At 43.3% G+C, this 18,452-nt stretch overlaps 8 protein-coding genes across 8 annotated transcripts; 4 read left to right on the forward strand and 4 right to left on the reverse strand.

Annotated features, from left to right (window-relative positions):
• Positions 1-1,303: 1,303 nt before the first annotated feature.
• On the forward strand, positions 1,304-1,960 carry O0I10_007617 (uncharacterized protein; the record flags this gene model as incomplete). The annotated part of the gene is made up of 1 exon (XM_058487631.1): positions 1,304-1,960. The coding sequence occupies one exon, from the start codon at positions 1,304-1,306 to the stop codon at positions 1,958-1,960; it is 657 nt and encodes a 218-aa protein (XP_058341682.1).
• Positions 1,961-3,494: 1,534 nt separating this feature from the next.
• Positions 3,495-5,029, forward strand: O0I10_007618 (uncharacterized protein; the record flags this gene model as incomplete). Its single annotated transcript, XM_058487632.1, has 4 exons — positions 3,495-4,099; positions 4,161-4,320; positions 4,378-4,480; positions 4,566-5,029. The coding sequence occupies 4 exons, from the start codon at positions 3,495-3,497 to the stop codon at positions 5,027-5,029; spliced, it is 1,332 nt and encodes a 443-aa protein (XP_058341683.1).
• A 245-nt stretch (positions 5,030-5,274) lies between these two features.
• O0I10_007619 (uncharacterized protein) lies at positions 5,275-6,412 on the forward strand (the record flags this gene model as incomplete). Its single annotated transcript, XM_058487633.1, has 3 exons — positions 5,275-5,400; positions 5,456-5,608; positions 5,666-6,412. The coding sequence occupies 3 exons, from the start codon at positions 5,275-5,277 to the stop codon at positions 6,410-6,412; spliced, it is 1,026 nt and encodes a 341-aa protein (XP_058341684.1).
• Positions 6,413-6,816: 404 nt separating this feature from the next.
• Positions 6,817-7,396, forward strand: O0I10_007620 (uncharacterized protein; the record flags this gene model as incomplete). Its single annotated transcript, XM_058487634.1, has 4 exons — positions 6,817-6,840; positions 6,899-6,977; positions 7,054-7,196; positions 7,271-7,396. 4 exons carry the CDS (start codon positions 6,817-6,819, stop codon positions 7,394-7,396), a joined length of 372 nt encoding a protein of 123 aa, XP_058341685.1.
• A 155-nt stretch (positions 7,397-7,551) lies between these two features.
• O0I10_007621 (tRNA threonylcarbamoyl adenosine modification protein YgjD) lies at positions 7,552-8,807 on the reverse strand (the record flags this gene model as incomplete). Its single annotated transcript, XM_058487635.1, has 3 exons — positions 7,552-7,735; positions 7,801-8,342; positions 8,403-8,807. 3 exons carry the CDS (start codon positions 8,805-8,807, stop codon positions 7,552-7,554), a joined length of 1,131 nt encoding a protein of 376 aa, XP_058341686.1.
• Positions 8,808-9,003: 196 nt separating this feature from the next.
• Positions 9,004-10,279, reverse strand: O0I10_007622 (uncharacterized protein; the record flags this gene model as incomplete). The annotated part of the gene is made up of 7 exons (XM_058487636.1): positions 9,004-9,116; positions 9,172-9,234; positions 9,294-9,431; positions 9,504-9,622; positions 9,681-9,819; positions 9,887-9,947; positions 10,013-10,279. 7 exons carry the CDS (start codon positions 10,277-10,279, stop codon positions 9,004-9,006), a joined length of 900 nt encoding a protein of 299 aa, XP_058341687.1.
• Positions 10,280-11,319: 1,040 nt separating this feature from the next.
• O0I10_007623 (uncharacterized protein) lies at positions 11,320-11,595 on the reverse strand (the record flags this gene model as incomplete). The annotated part of the gene is made up of 2 exons (XM_058487637.1): positions 11,320-11,354; positions 11,427-11,595. The coding sequence occupies 2 exons, from the start codon at positions 11,593-11,595 to the stop codon at positions 11,320-11,322; spliced, it is 204 nt and encodes a 67-aa protein (XP_058341688.1).
• Positions 11,596-11,872: 277 nt separating this feature from the next.
• On the reverse strand, positions 11,873-12,667 carry O0I10_007624 (uncharacterized protein; the record flags this gene model as incomplete). The annotated part of the gene is made up of 2 exons (XM_058487638.1): positions 11,873-12,333; positions 12,388-12,667. 2 exons carry the CDS (start codon positions 12,665-12,667, stop codon positions 11,873-11,875), a joined length of 741 nt encoding a protein of 246 aa, XP_058341689.1.
• Between the last annotated feature and the right edge of the window lie 5,785 nt (positions 12,668-18,452).

Below are 18,452 nucleotides of genomic sequence, written 5' to 3' on the forward strand. Positions count from 1 at the left end.
TTATAATAAATCAATGTCACTGTTGTTGAAAGCTGTACCCATTGAAGATCATGCAAGAAGTAGGTGAATCGATCACACACACGAATGCAGTAGTGGGGTACGCAGCTTGCAAGCAACAAGGGACCACACGCATACATAAAGAAGTGGCCCATCTGAAATGCCATCAAAAATAAGATTGGTACCACATCAGCAAGATAAAAAAGACCAAGCATCAGGCATGTACATCAACGTGATGGTAGAAAAGAAGGGGGCATTGCTTTATATGGGATTTGATGTGTGCCCGATCAAAAATGATAGCGCTTCTTAAGTACATTCGGTGTAAAGAATATCCTAATATCGACAAGTGTGGATGGTGTACAAGTAAGTATAACATTGAAAACTGCGCCTCGTGCAAAAAGAATGAAAGGGATACAAAAGCACACATATAGAGCATTTGCCTGCGCCTTGACAAAGGGGGGCTTATGCTAACAATAGCCAACAAAGAGCTGCTGCTGGTGGTGGTAAATGTAAGCTAACGAGACAATTCTGTGCGTCTTTTTTTAGCGTTTGTGATGCGGGAACGATGCCAGAGAATGCATGACTTTTGGGCAAGTGATTTGAGAAAAAAATAATATCTGCGTAGACATTTCCTTACCAGGGAATATCACAACGCCAAGAGGACTGATGTTGTTCACCATGTGTTTGTTGGGTACCAAGTCAGCAGATCCATGCGTTACATACTCTACACAATGACGCCATACTCTCACGAGATACCTTTGGTTGCACGTACCTTGTTCTTTACCATGCTGATTCAGCCTTAAAGTCTATTCAACAAAGAATCAAGCTGAAAGGGGGTGGGGCGGGGATAAGCTATAGATACCTCTTGTTTTGAGAGAAAGGAGAAGGTGAGAGAAAGAGGAATACAACATGTACACATAGCTGCATGTGGGTTGTGGTGTGTATGCACTTGACTCTTCATTTACGAAAATAGCAACATAGGCTGGGTAGGGTAGGGCAGAAGATTCCAAAGATCGACAAAAGGCGTGGGTGCGGCGCAGCGACTATTAGTATTCGGTTCCCGTCCTCTTGTGAGTGATACAAGATGGCGTGAAAGTGTTCTCACCAGCACTGCAGAAAAAGGTCAAGCATGCAGGTTAAAAGCCAAGTATTGGCTCAGCATTGTTACACAACCTAAGCTTGGCAAGCCTTGTTGCAGCAGCTCATGGAGGTTATATAAAACGAACGACCCACCACAATTTCCCAAAACATGTCCCTTTGTTTCTAGTCGTCTCATTTACAAAATAACCCCCCCCTATCTAATTCAATGTCAACTTTTACTGCCAATAACAGCCGAAAGGCAATGTCGATCTCCTCGCTTGTCAAAGAAGATACCACCACCACAACACCAACGCCTCCAGATTTTGAAGAGGAAGAACCCTATCAATTTCAATGCACCGAGCCACCGTATCATCGTAGTAGCAACAACAGCGTCTATGATAGTAGTGAGCCTATGTGCATGTTATCGCCTCGTTCCATGTCAGAGCGTTTAGATCGAGAAAACGGATCCGCAGCAGCATCTGCAGCAGCACATGAAGGGGTCTTGGGTCAACGAAGTAAATCCGCAGCCTCGTTTTTCGATATCAACAGCAAGCATACATTGGATGAACGCCGTCGAAGGAACAAAGAAGCATCCGCACGTTACCGTGCTAAAAGAAATCAGCAAAATGAGCACATGCGGTCCTTGGTGGAACAGTTGCAACAACAAAACAACGTCCTATTTATGGCATTGCAAGAGGCTTATCAACATCAAGGTCGTGCTGCTCCAAGGAGTATTGAAGACCTCATGATGTCCATGAATATCAAAGGTAGTGAGTGCACCACTACTACTACCAACTCTACCAACTCTTACTCTGTATCACAGAATAGTCGCTATTATCCCTCACCCACTCTCTCTAATGCGTCCTTGCAAGATCGTCTGTAAAACCGAAACCTCCTTTCACACCTCGTAGTATATGCGATTTTCGTTTTATATATATTTCATACATACCCCCCCAACACACACACCTTGTAACATAATACGCTCGCCGACGACGTGTAAAATGTGTAAATAAATCTATTGTTTCGATCGTACAACAACATTGGCAGGATGATGTTCTTAACTCAGCAATGGTGTTGAGTCATTCTTCCCCGCTCCCCCACTTTGGTACCTTAATGACATGTCAACGTCACAAGTGTGTATTATGATGATGATGATGATGGATATGGATGATGGTAGGTCCCTTTTTCAACGCATCCTAGACTCGTTTATCATTAAATTCCTTTCATGATACAAAAAGTGATTGTCATCAAGTTTTCCTTTTAGATGAGTAGGTCACGGGGTATCCAAAAAGAGATCATCTTGTTGACTAGCGGTTGAATGAATTGCTATTGTTGTAGTAGGTGGATGACGGCGATGTACGCTGCATGAGAGTGAAAAGGTCAAAATCACATGCTTTTGGGCGACGCGTCTTGATTGTCTACATGCCATTTCGGTAACAACAATATGCTTCAAGGCAACACAAACGTCTACAGCATTACGTTAAATCGAACCTTATTAATGCAACAACCACACTACTAATATTATCACCGCCACAACATTGTTCTTTTGAGAAGAGCCAACATGCAGCAAACTCCAATCCTGAATCTGAAATCTTGGCATGCTTCATCATCATGATGACAACAAAAAAAAAAGTCACCAAAGGCACGCTGCATAGTGCTGATCCAGCATGCCAACATGTGGAAGCTGCCATTTTGAATAGCAGTGTTGTAGCACAAACATGATCAACAACAAGTTCCAGTCAACAGTAGATTGGTGTGGAGAATTAGCATCATGTGAATTATAAAGTAGAAGCGGCTGGGGCATGATGGATTAATTGTTGAGTAGTGGTGGTAGTGGTGGTGGTAGTGGCTGGCGTAATGGTCTAAGTACATGAAAGCGTATCGTAGAGCTTGAGTCGCGTATGAAATTCCCACCTTTTGGCGGGGACTTTTTGGTGGGTCACCTTTTTTGTTTGGGGTTCGAGTCGGACATGATTATATTTCATATGAGCTTCTTCCTGAGATGGCTATGTATACTTTGGTCCATTGATAGCTGATATAGCAAAGTACAATACCTTAAGGCAAAAGGTGGGATGATGTTTTGGAAAATGGGGTCCTCCAAAGTTATGCCATTGACAAGTTGACAACAAGTAGTAATAGTAGTAGTCTGTGCACTTTTTGCATGGACCGTGCTCGTCGATTAGTGAGCGGATTGACAAGCGGTGTTTTCTTTCTGGCTTGGGGAGGGCATTGCCTATTCAGGGCGACAAGCTGCATACCTCATCTTGAACCGCCTAAATACGTTAGGTTTGTACACCGTGAAATAAAAATGTATTTGTGGAGCATAAAAGTTCCCCTTTATAAAGGGTTAACTCAGGGCCATCCTTCATCCTTTACAAAGCACAACACTCTTTTTTCTTTTTCACAACACTACTACTATGGCTCCCGCATCCACTGACGCTGTTCAAGCTGCCCTCGTTGCAGGTCATCTTCATCATTTGACTCCTGATCAGACCTCCATGCTTAAAAAGTTATGGGGACGTCTTTTTGAATTATTCAAGCAACCTGGTGATCCCAACTCAAAGCCTGCTGAACCACGCAAGGTCGACGCTGCTCCTGCCAAGAAGGGTGGTTTCTTTAGCCGTGGCAAAAAAGAACCTTCCGAGCAACCTGACTTGTTCATTGGTGCCACCACTGACCCCAACTGGTTGTCACAACCTCTTGAAAAAGCCATTCCTTTGATCCCTGGTGAAGCATTGCAACGCAGCTTTTGGAGTATGGTGGGTACTGATAACCCCGATGCCGTCATGCTTCGATACCTTCGTGCTCGTAAATGGGATTTCGATGCTGCTTACAACATGCTCATCAACACTCTTCGCTGGCGATTGGTGATGCGCATTGATGATATCATTGCCCTTGGTGAAACTGGTTTGCGTGATGAATTGGAAAAGCTCAAGAAGGGCATGGGTGAATCGTTCATCAAGAACCTTCATTCCGGAAAGGCATACCTTGGTGGTCCTGATAAGAGTGATCGAGGCATTTGGTAAGTGTTTTATTTAAAAAAGGTTATATTGATCAATATGGCTTATTTTATTTCCATGAAGCTTTATCAATGTTCGTTTCCATCACAAGGAAGATCAAGATCCCGAGGTCATTAAGCTCATGACGCTGGCTGTCATGGAAAGCTCTCGTCTCATGGTGAACCAGCCCATGGAAACCGCTTGTATTGTATTCAACATGGAAGGCTTCACACTTGCCAACATGGTATGTGTAGACTCTATGCGTGTATAGATAATGTGGCTCATGTACGTGTGTCAATAGGATTTCGACTTTGTCAAGTTCTTGTTAACATGCTTTGAAGCATACTACCCCGAGACTCTTGGTCAATGTTTGATTCACAAGGCACCTTGGGTTTTCTCTACTGGTAAGGGATCATAGTGGGGGGGGTGGGCGGTGTGGATGAGGAAGAAGTCATCGTTCATCATCATGTTAACAACGTGGGTATATAGTTTGGTCATTGATCACACCTTTGTTGGATCCCGTGGTTGCCAGCAAGATTCACTTTACCAAGAACGTGGATGAACTAACCAAATACGTGCCCATGAGCAGTCTCCCAAGCTTTATCTCTGGTGATGCGAACAAAAAGACAAAGGATGAGAAACTCAAGGTGGATACTCCCAAGGCTGGCTCCTTGGCAAAACCTTCTTCTGGTGAATTCCAAGATTATCAGGATATGATCAAGGAATACTCTCATGAGACTGCCGAATGGGCAAAGACTGATAGAGCTGCTGAGGATAAGGAGCGTATGGAGCTTGCAAAGCGATACAGAGCTGCTCGTATCAAGACCGACAAGGATTTGCGTGGTCCTACCACTTGGCAACTCAAGGGCATGTTCGTCGTCAAGGACGACCGATTGTTTATTGACTTTGGCAGTGAAAACTGGGTCCCCAAGGATATTACAGAGTGTGTTTAAATCAATCTTCATTTACAAATACGTATATAAAATATAATGGTTGCAATATGAAACAATGTGGTCAGTTTGTGTGTGGGGTTTGAATTAGAGTGGGGGGAAGATATTAGTTTATGACTCATCTCGATACACAAATAAAGCTTTTTGTTCGCCTTGTTGCTTTGCTCACCCACCTCAACCACCTCAACCACCACCTCCACCTCAACAACAACAACAACAATTCCGCTCTCTTTTCTTTTATTATCAATATGGAATCACCACAGCAACACAGTAGTCTTTCACCCCTCGCAAACATAAAACCTGTCGACGATGCCGTCTTTATCGAGCCTAAATCGAATATGCGCCGTCAAATGGAAGACTTGTTGTTTGGATCGGTAAGATCAGCGCTCGTTGCTGGATCCGCATTGTATTAAAAAGCGTCTATTACAGATCGCTGGTATGGTGGGCAAGGTGATTGAATATCCATTTGACACTGTCAAAGTTCGACTGCAAACACAGCCACTGGATCGTCCCTATTTCAATGGACCTTTGCACTGCTTGACAGTTACATTGAAGCAAGAAGGCATTCGTGGTTTATTCAAGGTATGGAAGGAAGGATGGGAATCGAATGCATGTGTGGCTGATATCATCCATCTATAGGGCATGTCATCACCCATGATAGGATCCATGATTGAAAATGCAGCTCTCTTTGTGGGATATCGTCAAGTACAACATTTGATCCGGTACTGTGCAGCATCCTCAGCAGAAGAACGACATACACTCCTTCATACACCCGAAGAAAAGTTACCAGCCTTGAGCCTGAATCAGCTTGTGCTTGCAGGTGCAGCATCGGGTGCCCTTGCTTCTTTTGTATTGACCCCGGTCGAGTTGGTGAAATGCAAGCTGCAGGTTCAGTTGGCGGATACCTCTACCACTCGCTCCATTCGTTATACAGGACCCCTTCATGTTATCAGTCACACGCTCAAGCAAAATGGTATGGCTGGATTCTATCGAGGCTACTTGGCAACCTTGTTACGTGAAGCAGGAGGAGGCGCCTTTTGGTTTGGTGCATACGAGTACACATGTGATGCTATTATTCGGAAACGGGGTCTTTCCAGCAAAAAGGAATTGGGTGCAACGGATCTTATGCTGGCTGGTGCATTGGGCGGCGCTTGTTACAACTTCTCATTCTATCCGGTGGATGTCGTCAAATCATACATGCAAACGGATGGCGAGCTTTTGAAAATGACTTCTCCACGAACATTCATGGAAACAACACGAGATATTTATGCCAATGGAGGTATCAAGGGCTTTTATCGTGGTTGTGGTTTGACAGTGGCTCGAAGTATGCCTACAAGTGCAATCATCTTCCTTACCTATGAAACCTTATCCCAATACTTTGCCTAGATTCCATTTCGTTTTAGATATTGTTTTCCCCCCCTTTTGCCCTTTCTCTTTCTCACACTCACACTCACGCTGCCACTCAATCGCTCACCTCACACGCACGCATCCTATTGACGCATAGCCATCTCTTTCATTTCTCATGTATATACTTTTATATTAATGACACGCAATTTTTGTACCAAGATGGGCATTATGCTAGTATAGAGCCCCCCTTTAAAAGTATCATTGTCACCAATGCAGTTTATGAATCTCATAATGAAAAGGTCCAAATGCAAAAAGGGATGACATGGCTATCAAAGAGTGAATGTGTAGAGCGGAGTAAATTGTCCAAATCATCATCACACACAATCAATGTCTGCTGGAAAGGGCATCTTGTCTTGTTTGAAAACCGCCAACATACCGCCAACATGAAGCATATGGAGCCCAATGCAGTACGCCATCGTCTTTTACACCATGATCCTCGTTTCTTTATTAACTTGATCGCACTAGTTTACAACCGAGCTAGCTAAGCTGTATGAGGATTCAAGGAAATCGGGAACAGGAACTGTATCGGTCACGATGAAGCGAAGTACGTGGTCAAGCGAACTGATGGTGGCGTTCATGTCCAAACTCACTTTTATTCTCTCCCTCTCTCTCTCTTTTAGTGACTGAAAACCGAGTGAATATTGCCAAAAAGACCATGCCAAAACAAGACGCTGCTGGATTGACAACACGCCTTGAACTTGCCAACGATCAGTATCCATGCCTGGTGCGTGCGTCGTTTAAGAATAAGAAGATTAGCACTGTGGTAAGGATCAATTCGACTGTGTGTAAAGGAGCATCATGGCTGAATCATTGGATGTATGTATGTATGTATGATAGGTTGCTGGGGATGATTTGGATAAATTTCATGATGCGTATACCACTGTGATCAAGGCATACATGGATTCCCTAAAGAAGAAGGAACGTAACAAGAAGAACAAGAAGCAGAAAGCCACCACGGCGTGAACCATTGAATAGCTCCCACAAGTTATCATAGAAAGAGAACCTATAGTGTCCCCCACCTTTTTTTTTGTAAATACAAATAGCAAAAGTTGCAAAAGTATCATGTGCGTTGAATGAATGGTGGTATGTCAAATGTTTAATATACAATCAATCTTCTATTATAATGCATCTTTGAGCGATTCAAGCGACCATTTCGGCAAGGCTGTGATGGTATAGTCATCGACAAGACCAGCTTGTAAGCGTTCTATTCCTGCCCATGCAATCATGGCACCATTGTCTGTGCATAGTTTAGGTGGTGGACAAACGAGAGGTAATCCATACGCGGCTGTCACTGATTGTAATCTAGGAGAAAGATAACATGTCTTAGCCAAACGTGTCGTTTTCAATATCCCCATCTACTAGCTCACCTGTCACGGAAATATCGATTGCTTGCTACACCACCACTCACAATCAAGGAAGATAACGGCTTTTTGTTGAATGTGATTTCTCGATCCAGGGCCAGCTTGAGTTTCTGTTCAATATGGCCAATACATCTTGCTTGGAAAGCAGCTGCCACATCATTGATATCTTGAGTCGTTGATACATTTTCTTTTTCCACAAGTCGTGCAACAGCCGTCTTTAATCCCGAGAAGCTGAAAGCAAACGTTGATTTCTTGTCATTTAAGAGTGGTGTTGGTAGTCGTTGAAGGAATCGATTGGGATCACCTTGGGCAGCTGCTCGTTCTAATGCAGGACCAGGACTACTCCCTTCCCATGGTAACGAAAGGAGACGTGCCGTTTTGTCGATGGCTTCACCCACAGCATTATCCATAGTGTCAACAAGGATCTCATAGTCTCCAAGGCGGTTGGCTGTCAATAAAATGGTATGTCCACCGGAGATGAGAAGGGTCATGAAAGGAAAGGCTGGTGCGATGGATTCTGTCAACCTTGCTGTCAATGCATGTGCTTCCTACCCAATTCAAAATCGTTAAATGGATACTTTGTAGATATATAAAAGGGGACTTCTTACCATATGATGCACACCAATCAATGGTTTCTTACATACAGCAGCCAACGTCTTGCCAGCATTCAATCCCACTGGTAGGCACGGTGGCAACCCAGGACCACGAGTAACAGCAACACCATCCAATTCATGGACTGATAACCCTGCTTCATCGAGTGCTTGGCATATAACATTGGGAAGGTTGCGTGAATGGCCAAGACTTGCAAGTGTCGGCACAATGCCACCCATAGGTTCGTGCATGTCTCGTTGTCCATGTCGTACTTCAGATAAAATGCGTCGATCGGACGTTACAACAGCAGCCGAAGTGTCATCGCAGGACGTCTCAATGCCAAGAACCCGAAGTGCCGTCGATCGAGTTGAATAGTGTCGAGTAGCAATGCGAAAAGCCCGGCTTGCGATCTTAAAGCTCATGGAGTAATAGAAACGATCACAACTTAGGACCACGGGCTACCTCCTCCGAGATTCCGCTCTTGACATCTTTTGTCACGTGCATTTTATTTCCATGGCTACGTACTTGAGACATAAGGTATCCACGCAACGGCTATATGAAATTACTATGGAATAATACAAAAGCGATTCTACACGCATAAAATAAATCGATGTTTTATTACATTTGCTTATAACGCTCCATTGCTTGCTGTAGCTGGTGCTTGTAATACGCTATCGTTGCATCGTGGTACTTGTCGACAATAGCACAATATTCAGGCGTCGCTGATTCCTCTATGCTACATGCTTAGTAAATGCATCCATCAACATGATTTGACTGTCAACATACCATAGGGTGGTATTGGTTCCTGGATCCGTATAACATCTCCTGGAAGGGTTAATAACGTCTGGGCTGTTGTAATGATAGATAAGCAAGCCTTCCATTTGACACATTCCCAATCATGCTATTACCATTCATCGTTGTGTCTTGGATCAATGTCATCACGCCACGGACCACTGTTTCTATATCGGCACAAGGGGAGTTTTGAACAAGGATCTTGTATGGATTAGGGCCTTCCTCATTGGCATACATTTTATGCATCTCTGTGTCTATGTAGTACATATGCATCTCTGTGTCAATAAAAAGTAGTGTCATTCAACCTAGATGATAATGATACATACCGACCCAGCTTGGACACACAGCATTGACCCGCACATTACATATCTCTTTAAGCATGCTGCTTATACTACGAGTCCACCCTACTACCGCATGTTTGGTTGCAAAATAGTGTGCTTGTTGCCTATACACATAGCCTTGCATGAGTAAGCCTGATTGATGGGATATAAAGAAATACTTGCATGCATGATTGAAATCCAGCCGTCGATGCCATGTTGACAATGACACCACCTCCACGTTTAGCCAAGTGCAACACAGCAACTTTGGTGCTTTTCACTATACCAAGGAAATTGGTATTGGGCAATTCGGCCTCCTTATCATCTACCATGACGTGTGCGTGGTTACCATCACCATCAGCACTATCTTGTCCTTAAACAAACAAACAAACCATCCAGAGGGAGAAAGAGGTTATCGGCATCATTAATTTTGCCGGCATTGAGAAATGCAATCTGGTGGTTGAAGCATGAGTCACGCGGGTCTTTGTATGTGCATAGTAGTAAAGCGTGCTGCTTACATCCACACCACCGAAAACGGATTCAGCAAAACGAAACAAAGCAATCACGTCCTTGTAGACAGTGACATCGGTATGCATGAATGCAGCTACTTTTTCGTTACGACTGCTATTGAGCTCTTGTACTGTTTGTAGACCTTCTTTGTCCAGTAAATCACCAATCACAACGCATGCTCCTTGCTCAACCAAGGCCTTTGACACAGCTTTGCCAATACCACGAGATGCACCTGTAACAACAGCTACACGGTTATTGATATCAAACGTAGCCATCTTTTGTTGTCACAGCCCAAAGGAAATACAAAAAAGGAGAGAGAAAGAAAAAGAAAGAAACGCAAGTTGCTTGTTATCTTCGCAAGATAAATTTCCTCGTACATTAAAGTTTGCGCGTTGCATACGCTACATCCCAATGTGATCACAGCACCACTTTCACATGACTTGGCATTTGCTTAACGTGGTAACCCTCTATGGCGATGTTGAACAATGACAGCATTGAGTCATTTAACTTTCTTCATTCATTTTTAAACAATGTACGCTATACGTCTACTCAATACTAAAAATCTCGGAATCTTGATTTGTGGGAGAGTGTACGCATTAATAAGGTGGAACGCACGGGACAAACGCTATTTGAGTTTGGCAAAGCGTCATTAGTGAGTGAGCTATTGCTGGAATCTTTGGCTGGTACTTACTCTTGATGACACCAACTTTGGTAAAAGGAGCCATTTTGCAACCAGCTTTTTCACATTCAATGCTCCTATTATCGAATTCTTTGCAATATTGGCGATCCACACCTGCAGCTTGACGAAAGACGAGTGACATAGCGAACATGGCCATTTGAAAGAGTTGATGTCGCATGATAAAGTGTTGTTGTTGTAGTGGTAGTGGTAGTGGGAGACGTGGTAATGGGATAGGTTGTAATGCTATCAGGTTAGAGCAAGGGATGATGTAAAATAGGATTTAACAAATCTAGGTTATATATACGTTTCGCTCAGCTTGACAAAGGTTCATTGTAAGGTGCGTGTACTATGGCAATAAAGAACAAGCTAGCTTGTTGGTTCATTGTTGAAGGACACAATGATGGTAGCTCTATACCACACAAAGAAGTTCATCTTCCAATGACCCCACTCATTGTGTAGAGTATGCATAAAGGAGTAGCACATAATGTAGATATCAACTCAGTGCTACTTTGTAAGTCCAGCAAAATGTCATGATCGACGATAGATAATGGGGCAACTTAAGATAACGTTTATGAATAATGTGTCTCCATCTTACTACTAGGTAGTGTCTTCTACAGTAGAGGCAACGCCAACAGATTACGATTGAGGTGGGGCGAGGCAACCATACATCGCTGTAAATAAAGCATGTTAGTCCTTGTATGTATAGCACACATACATAGTTTTATGAAGAAAGAGATACTTACGGACTAAACCATAGCGAGCATATGGGCGCATCTGACAACCGGCATGTTCACAAGCAGCCTTATCCTTATCGTAGGCCTTACAGAAATCGCGATCCAAGGCACATGTTGCTTGCTGAAAGACCAAAAGCATGGTGATGATGACGGCAAAGTAGAAATAAAAGTTCGTCATTGATGAGAGTAGTGAGGGGCGGTGGATGTAGGTGACGAAATGGGTCGATTTTTATATAAGCATCATTGCAAACATAATGAAATTACAAGAACCAACCACTTTTAATGTCCTTAAATTTGCTGCATACATCGACAATGAAATACGGAATAAGGTACATGATCCAATAAGTATACTATATATCTGCAAGTTGTAGTTGTAGTTGATCCTTTTTGATTGTTATGTATGCCAAGGGTGTGTGTGTGTGTGTGCGTGTAATGATGAATGATTCAGCAAGTGACTATTGTTGGAACTTTTGAAGTTGCTCTCCGATCTCCTCCTTTGTGAATCCTGCCTCCGTCATGCGTTGGATCAATGATACATGCAACTCGAGCTCTTGAAGGCGGTCTCGGCGTGATTGTTGGTCCAGGATTTGCTGCTGTTGTTGCAGTAACTGATTCATCATTTGATAAAGCTGACGATGATGAAAGGATTCAACCATCTCAGGACCATTTTGAAGATGCACTGTGGTTGTACGTGTTGATTGTGATTGATGAGCTTCTTGGACTATAAGGTTGTCTCCATGATCCGCCATCCTGGTCATTCGATTATGCCGGAGTCGATCGCCTTGGATGATGTTGTGTCTCTGGATTTTGCAAATAAGATCTGTACCTTGACGTTCGTCATCGCAAGCCGCATCTCGAATATGATCCACCAACTCATAGTAGTGAGGAAAGGCACGTAAGATTGTTTTTCGTCGACCTACACACATAACATCAGCCAATGATAAATGATGATCCCATATCCCTAACTTACCACCTGTTGTTGCCAGTGCATGTGCACGCTTAAAGCGCTTGACCATGATAGACAACTTGATGGCCACAGCATGCTCGCTAATACCCTCGAATCCAGCGTTCTGCAACGAAGTGCACACCAACCCTGCAACGTCATGCTTGGTCTCGTCTGCTCGACCCAATCGCTTGGCATAACCACCAGCGGCTACAAATCTTTCATAATTGCCTGGCTGTTTCAACCATTCGAGTACGACTTGGTCACGATTGACACCCATGGGCCCCTTAGCATCGGTCCATTTCATGTTGCTGTAATGAGGCACGCGAATGTCGTGAGCGATTGTAACCAATTGGAAGGTGGAAAGGTGGAGAAGAACGACGCTTACGTTGAAGTTGAAAGGGAAAACGATAAACACGAAAGAGAGAGAAAGAAAGTAACACTGACTCCTGCAAACTTGCATAAATCCACCTTCTCCATTCATACGCTGAAATTCCCGCAAGCCTGCCTCATTCACTTTTGGCTCAATTACATCTTTTACGTTACTTATCAGCAGCAGCTTTAGTCCTTGTGGATTCTGTTGCTTGTTCTAGCGGCTGCTTGTGATACTATGTTGTTATACTCAAAACCTGTTGATTCTTCTATTCCCTGTGCTATGCTATGGATCTTCAAACAATCCCATAAAGTGGCATCCAGAAGAGTAGCATGATCGTCCTATCGCTGGTATTACCAAAGAAGCTCTATCGTCAAAGAGGAGTATGCATTATGAGGCTACTTTTCATTCCTTTTCTCCTCTATGTATCCGCTTGTTCTTCTTTAGCTAATGCAAATAGCATCACCTTTAAGACGCTGTCATTGTTTACAATAGCCTCACGTGTCATGTATGAATAAAGTAACCATCTTACAAGAAGATCTAAATAACAAAACAAAAGGGAACTTGTGTTACGCTATCGATTACAGCCTTTGTTCAAGATACAATGAATCAATCAGGCTCTCTCTTTATTTTATCACAGCATTTGCAAGTGGCTATACGTTTTTACAATCCTGCATTTGTCATGCCATAATCATTCTACGATACAATCCATACCACGCCCACATACGACGAGGTCCAATTCAAAAAGAACGACTCTTACACGATAGAAGCTGCGAAATGATTGACCAACGCAATGTCATATTGCTAAAGTAATTCTTTAATCCAATACCATTCACAAGAGATAGATTGATTGAGAGGTACAACGAATTCCTCCAAACCGAGAGATACATCGATGAGGGGGGAGTTTCTATCCTTGGGAGTGCATTGTGTAAAAATGGATGGATAGACATGCGGTGGCACTTGATGCTTGGTGGCGACTTGACGTGTCATAGGATGATGAGGATGCTAGTAGCTGCCATGGAGTAGCGATAATAATTTGCATGCATCAATCGTCCATCATCAAGGTCAAGTTGACAAAGGATGCATAACAGCAAGAGCTCTTTTTCCACGCGTTGTATATAGCCAATACCTTCCACCCAATGTACCAAACCAATATCCATATCCATAAGAATTCGTATGTATTGAAAACAAGTTGATACACGTAAATAAAGCTGCTTCTATATGATGGCTATCTGCTGTTCACGTGAACAAGGCTGCAAGACACGTTGCTGCAAGTAACTTGAGACAATGGAGTAAAGACGTTGCTAATGGCAACTGCTGGAGTGAATGCTGTTACGATTGATCGTGGTAGAAGAGTGTACAAGAGAGTGTGTAGTGTCAAGAAACACGTGTGTTGTAGAAGAGTGACAAGAAGGCGCACAGGTCATGGACTTGCCATCCAGTCCAAGACAATCGTGTCAAGGCAGTTGTAGGATTGACATTATGGGGTGAACAGCTGAGAATGGGAGGAAGAGAAAATAAGGTGGAAGTGGAAGAAGTGAAAATTAAGCAGGTGTTGAATGATGTTCCTTTGTTTGAGGATTGCTCAGACCAAACATCTCGAATCAAGAAAGTTCAATGATGGGCATGCTGGGCTGGAGCAAGACAATCGTTCGTATGCATTGGCTTGGGAAACAATGGAGAATGGGGAGGACTAGGTTATTAGCTGGCATTTTGAACTATTCCTAAATAGTGTACAAGAATCATGCATCGCCTGTACTGAATGACTCAAGTTACACCAACACGTCCTCTGCATCTTTTGCTCTATTATAGTCATACTACTTTACATTAAACAAAGACCACTTCTCATATAGCATCACGCTTACAAACATAAAGGTGCCTGTATCTCCAAACTTTACAATGAAACGTGGGGTTTTTATTAGAGCAATGGGCTCGGCTTGGCCAACAGCACCTTGTGTGAAAGTTTCGCGTTCAATGTCGCAAACAGCCCAAAAAAATATTTTTTGGTGGTCGTCGTCGAAGAGGTCGACCCCCGGATCCAGTTTGGCTGGTAGCGACATCGCGAAATCTGGGATTAGCCACGATGAACTTGAAACTTGCACCCAAGATGCAGTTGGCCAAGCCGAGCACATTGCTCTAATAAAAAACCCACGTTTCATTGCAAAGTTTGGAGATACAGGCACCTTTATGTTTGTAAGCGTGATGCTATATGAGAAGTGGTCTTTGTTTAATGTAAAGTAGGTGGACCCTGACAGAGCAAAAGATGCAGAAGGACCTCTTTGGGTAACTCAGCTAAAAAGTCAGGACTTCAGGGACAATGCATGAAAGATACGCAACCCTCACTTTTATGTCATACATTGGCAGCTAATAGCCACTGTTGTGCATTCCCAACTTTTGTGCATTCTATTGTAGGTGGATGATGCTCCTGCTCTAGACATTCATTTCCATGATTAAAGTAGGTTGATCCGAGCTGATTTGGTTGAGTTACGCTCACACAAGATTACATCGGTTGAGCTACATCGAGCGTGCTTTATGTCCAGAGTGATGTAATCTCTCTTTGACCGCAGCTCAGTCAAATCAGCTCGGATCAACCTACTTTAATCATGGAAATGAATGTCTAGAGCAGGGGCATCGTTCCCATGCAATGGATCTCGCAACAATGATGGTTGGATAAAAGTGGCCGTTAGCTAGCAATACATGTCTGTTCCTAGATGATCCATAAAGTAATTATACATTGACCCTTTCATTCATGCAAACGTAGCTGTGTTACACAACACGACCCTCTGCATCTTTTGCTCTGTCAGGGTCCACCTACTTTACATTAAACAAAGACCACTTCTCATATAGCATCACGCTTACAAACATAAAGGTGCCTGTAACTCCAAACTTTACAATGAAACGTGGGGTTTTGAATAGAGCAATGTGGTCGGCTTGGCCAACTGCACCTTGTGTGAAAGTTTCATGTTCAATGTCGCAACTAGCCCAAAGCTGTTTTTGGTCGTCGTCATCGAAGAGGTCGACCCCCAGTTCCAGTTTGGCTGATGGCGACAGTAAAATCTGGGATTGGCAAGCTTGATCGTGAAACTTTCACCCAAGGTGCAGTTGGCCAAGCCGAGCACGTTGTTCTATCAAAGACCCCACGTTTCATTGTAAAGTTCGGAGATACAGGCACCTTTATGTTTGTAAGCGTGATGCTATATGAAAAAGGAGTCTTTGTTCATTTGTCAAGTAGTATGACTATAATAGAGCAAAAGATGAAGAGGGCGTGTTTGTGTAACTTGAGTCATTCAGTACAGGCGATGCATGATTCTTGTACACTATTTAAGAAGGTGGATTCAAAATGCCAGCATGCAGCCCATCCTCCCATTCATTTTGTTGCCCAATCCGGTAACCGTAATTTTTGATTATAATAGCTTCTCAACCCTTTATCGTCATCATTCAACTTCCTTGATCCTGACGGATTTGATTGAACAACGCTCAATAAAGGAGTATCAACCAACTTGGGAAAATCCACTTAATTTCAACTTCTTCCATTCCCAACATCTTGTCTCTTCCTCACATTTTCAACTGTTGCCCCATTCAAGTACAACTACCACTATGCGAACGATTGTCCTGCTTCGACCCCTCATGTCAATCAAAATATTGTCTTGATCCGATTGCCTTTGGCTGAATGGCAATTCCATGGCGTGTGCACAGCCTTCTTGTCACTCATCTACAACACACGATCTCTTGAAGCCATAACCGCATGCTCTTACACGCTCCTCTACCACGACCAATCGTAACAGCGAGAACATTCCAGCAGTTGCTATTAGCAAGGCCTTAATTCTCCATTGTCTCAAACAGCGTTCTTCACTTGCAGCAACTTGCCGCCAGCTCTTGTTTACGTGAACAGCAGATAGCCATTGCGCATAGAAGTAGCTTTATTTACGCGTAGCAACTTGCATCAATACATACAACTTCTTGTGGATATGGATATGGATCTGAATATTGGTTTGGTATATGGGATGAAAGGAAGTGTATACATTGTCTGGTTCGGTTCCCTTTGGAGCGTGATGTCTATTTTGGATGATGCGCTATCAGCCATCAACTATGCCACAATACAAGTAACCTTTAGCTGGTTGAGCTGTGATGGAAAATGACCAGAAAAGGATCCGACCAACAGCTGGATAGGAAAAAGGAAGCATGTCAACCGCAATATTTAGTTTACAATGGTTATGGATGGAAGGATGCGATCAAGAGCAGTGATGAGAAGTCTTGGGATGTTGCTTTGGTTGCTTGGCGCGTCATCAATAGGAGCGATGAATCATACCCTATGCATACGGATGAGGAAGAGGACAGTTGGGATGGAATTGAGGAGGGGCTTGTATCTTTGACGAAAGGAAGTTGTTTCACAGCTATGGATGATACTGGAATACTCGAGCCGAAGCATACGGCACTATTTTGCAATCATGGATGAAGGGTGATCATGACGACAGCAATCAAGTATAGGATGACACTATTATCCCTAATGACTCCATGTTTCGCCCATATGTACCCTATTCAATTTGGCTATATTGTTCCCATATGTATCATGTACGTGCATCGTCCACAATACCGTGTCTACGTGTTCTTCGACTTTGTAGTAAATGAAAGATTGGATCCAACACTTAATACTTTGGGTATCGTACGATCAGCTTAGATATTGCAAGGGGTGGATCACTTGGTTATTTTCAGCATTGAAAGGGAAACTGCAAGCGAGATAAAGGTGGAAAGCGGGAATGTTAACATGTATTTGGTAGGGGTTACACAGTAGGTTACACAAGTTGGTTCAGGAATTGGGCTATGACAATCGATCGATGTGATGCGCACGAACCTAATAACCTTATTAAGGGCTGTTCTCAATCGAAGTCTTGAGCAGTGATCATTCTTATGGAGCTAAAAGCATAGGATATTGTGGAGGGTACGTATAAACAGTAATAGCTGTAGCAAGCGGGGTGGCATGGAGTGCACGAATTGGAGAGAACAGGAGGAACAAAGAGACCACTCTTCTTCACTACTTCACAAAAGGTAATGTCTCCAGCCTGAAACAACGCGTTAATTGCTGTCCTTTACAATGTACAGCGTCCGTGGGAACATGGTCCAATGGCGACACTTTCCGGTTATGAACCATTCCGGCAACAAGTACGCGCGCGATTTACCCATGGCTCAAGCTTCCAATACTGCAATACAACATGTTTACGTTCCATCAACACTATTCCTTTATTATTCAAGCTGGACATTGTGGTTCTAAAGTTCACGTGTAGTTTGCTGTTCTCGCGTTTTTACGAGATCAAAGGGGGCGTCGTGTGTCGTGTGTATGCTTTCACTGGTTGTCATCAAGGAGGGTCGCAGCCTATTGTTACTATGGGTATGTCGACATGAAAAGCGAATGCTATTGTTAACTTACACTTCATTTACTGTAGCTTGGACACGTTGGATTATGGTACCTGTGGCAGCAACAGGATACGGATCTCAAGCAAGAATGCTGTATGGTTGGCTCAATGGTATGCGTGGTATTGGATCTACAAAGCGAAACCTGTTACTTAACGAGACTTACAGTGAAACAGCAGCAAGACAATATGGATGACATGGAGATACGGCTTTATTCGGCAATGATGCTATTGAGAAGTACCACAAGGTAAAGTGTCCATTATGGAATTTGTCCCTTCAAGTGTGCTTACGAAAGAAATAGTAGGTCCTT

Source organism: Lichtheimia ornata (assembly GCF_029851405.1).
Source record: "Lichtheimia ornata isolate CBS 291.66 chromosome Unknown scaffold00037, whole genome shotgun sequence".
Taxonomy (NCBI): domain Eukaryota; kingdom Fungi; phylum Mucoromycota; class Mucoromycetes; order Mucorales; family Lichtheimiaceae; genus Lichtheimia; species Lichtheimia ornata.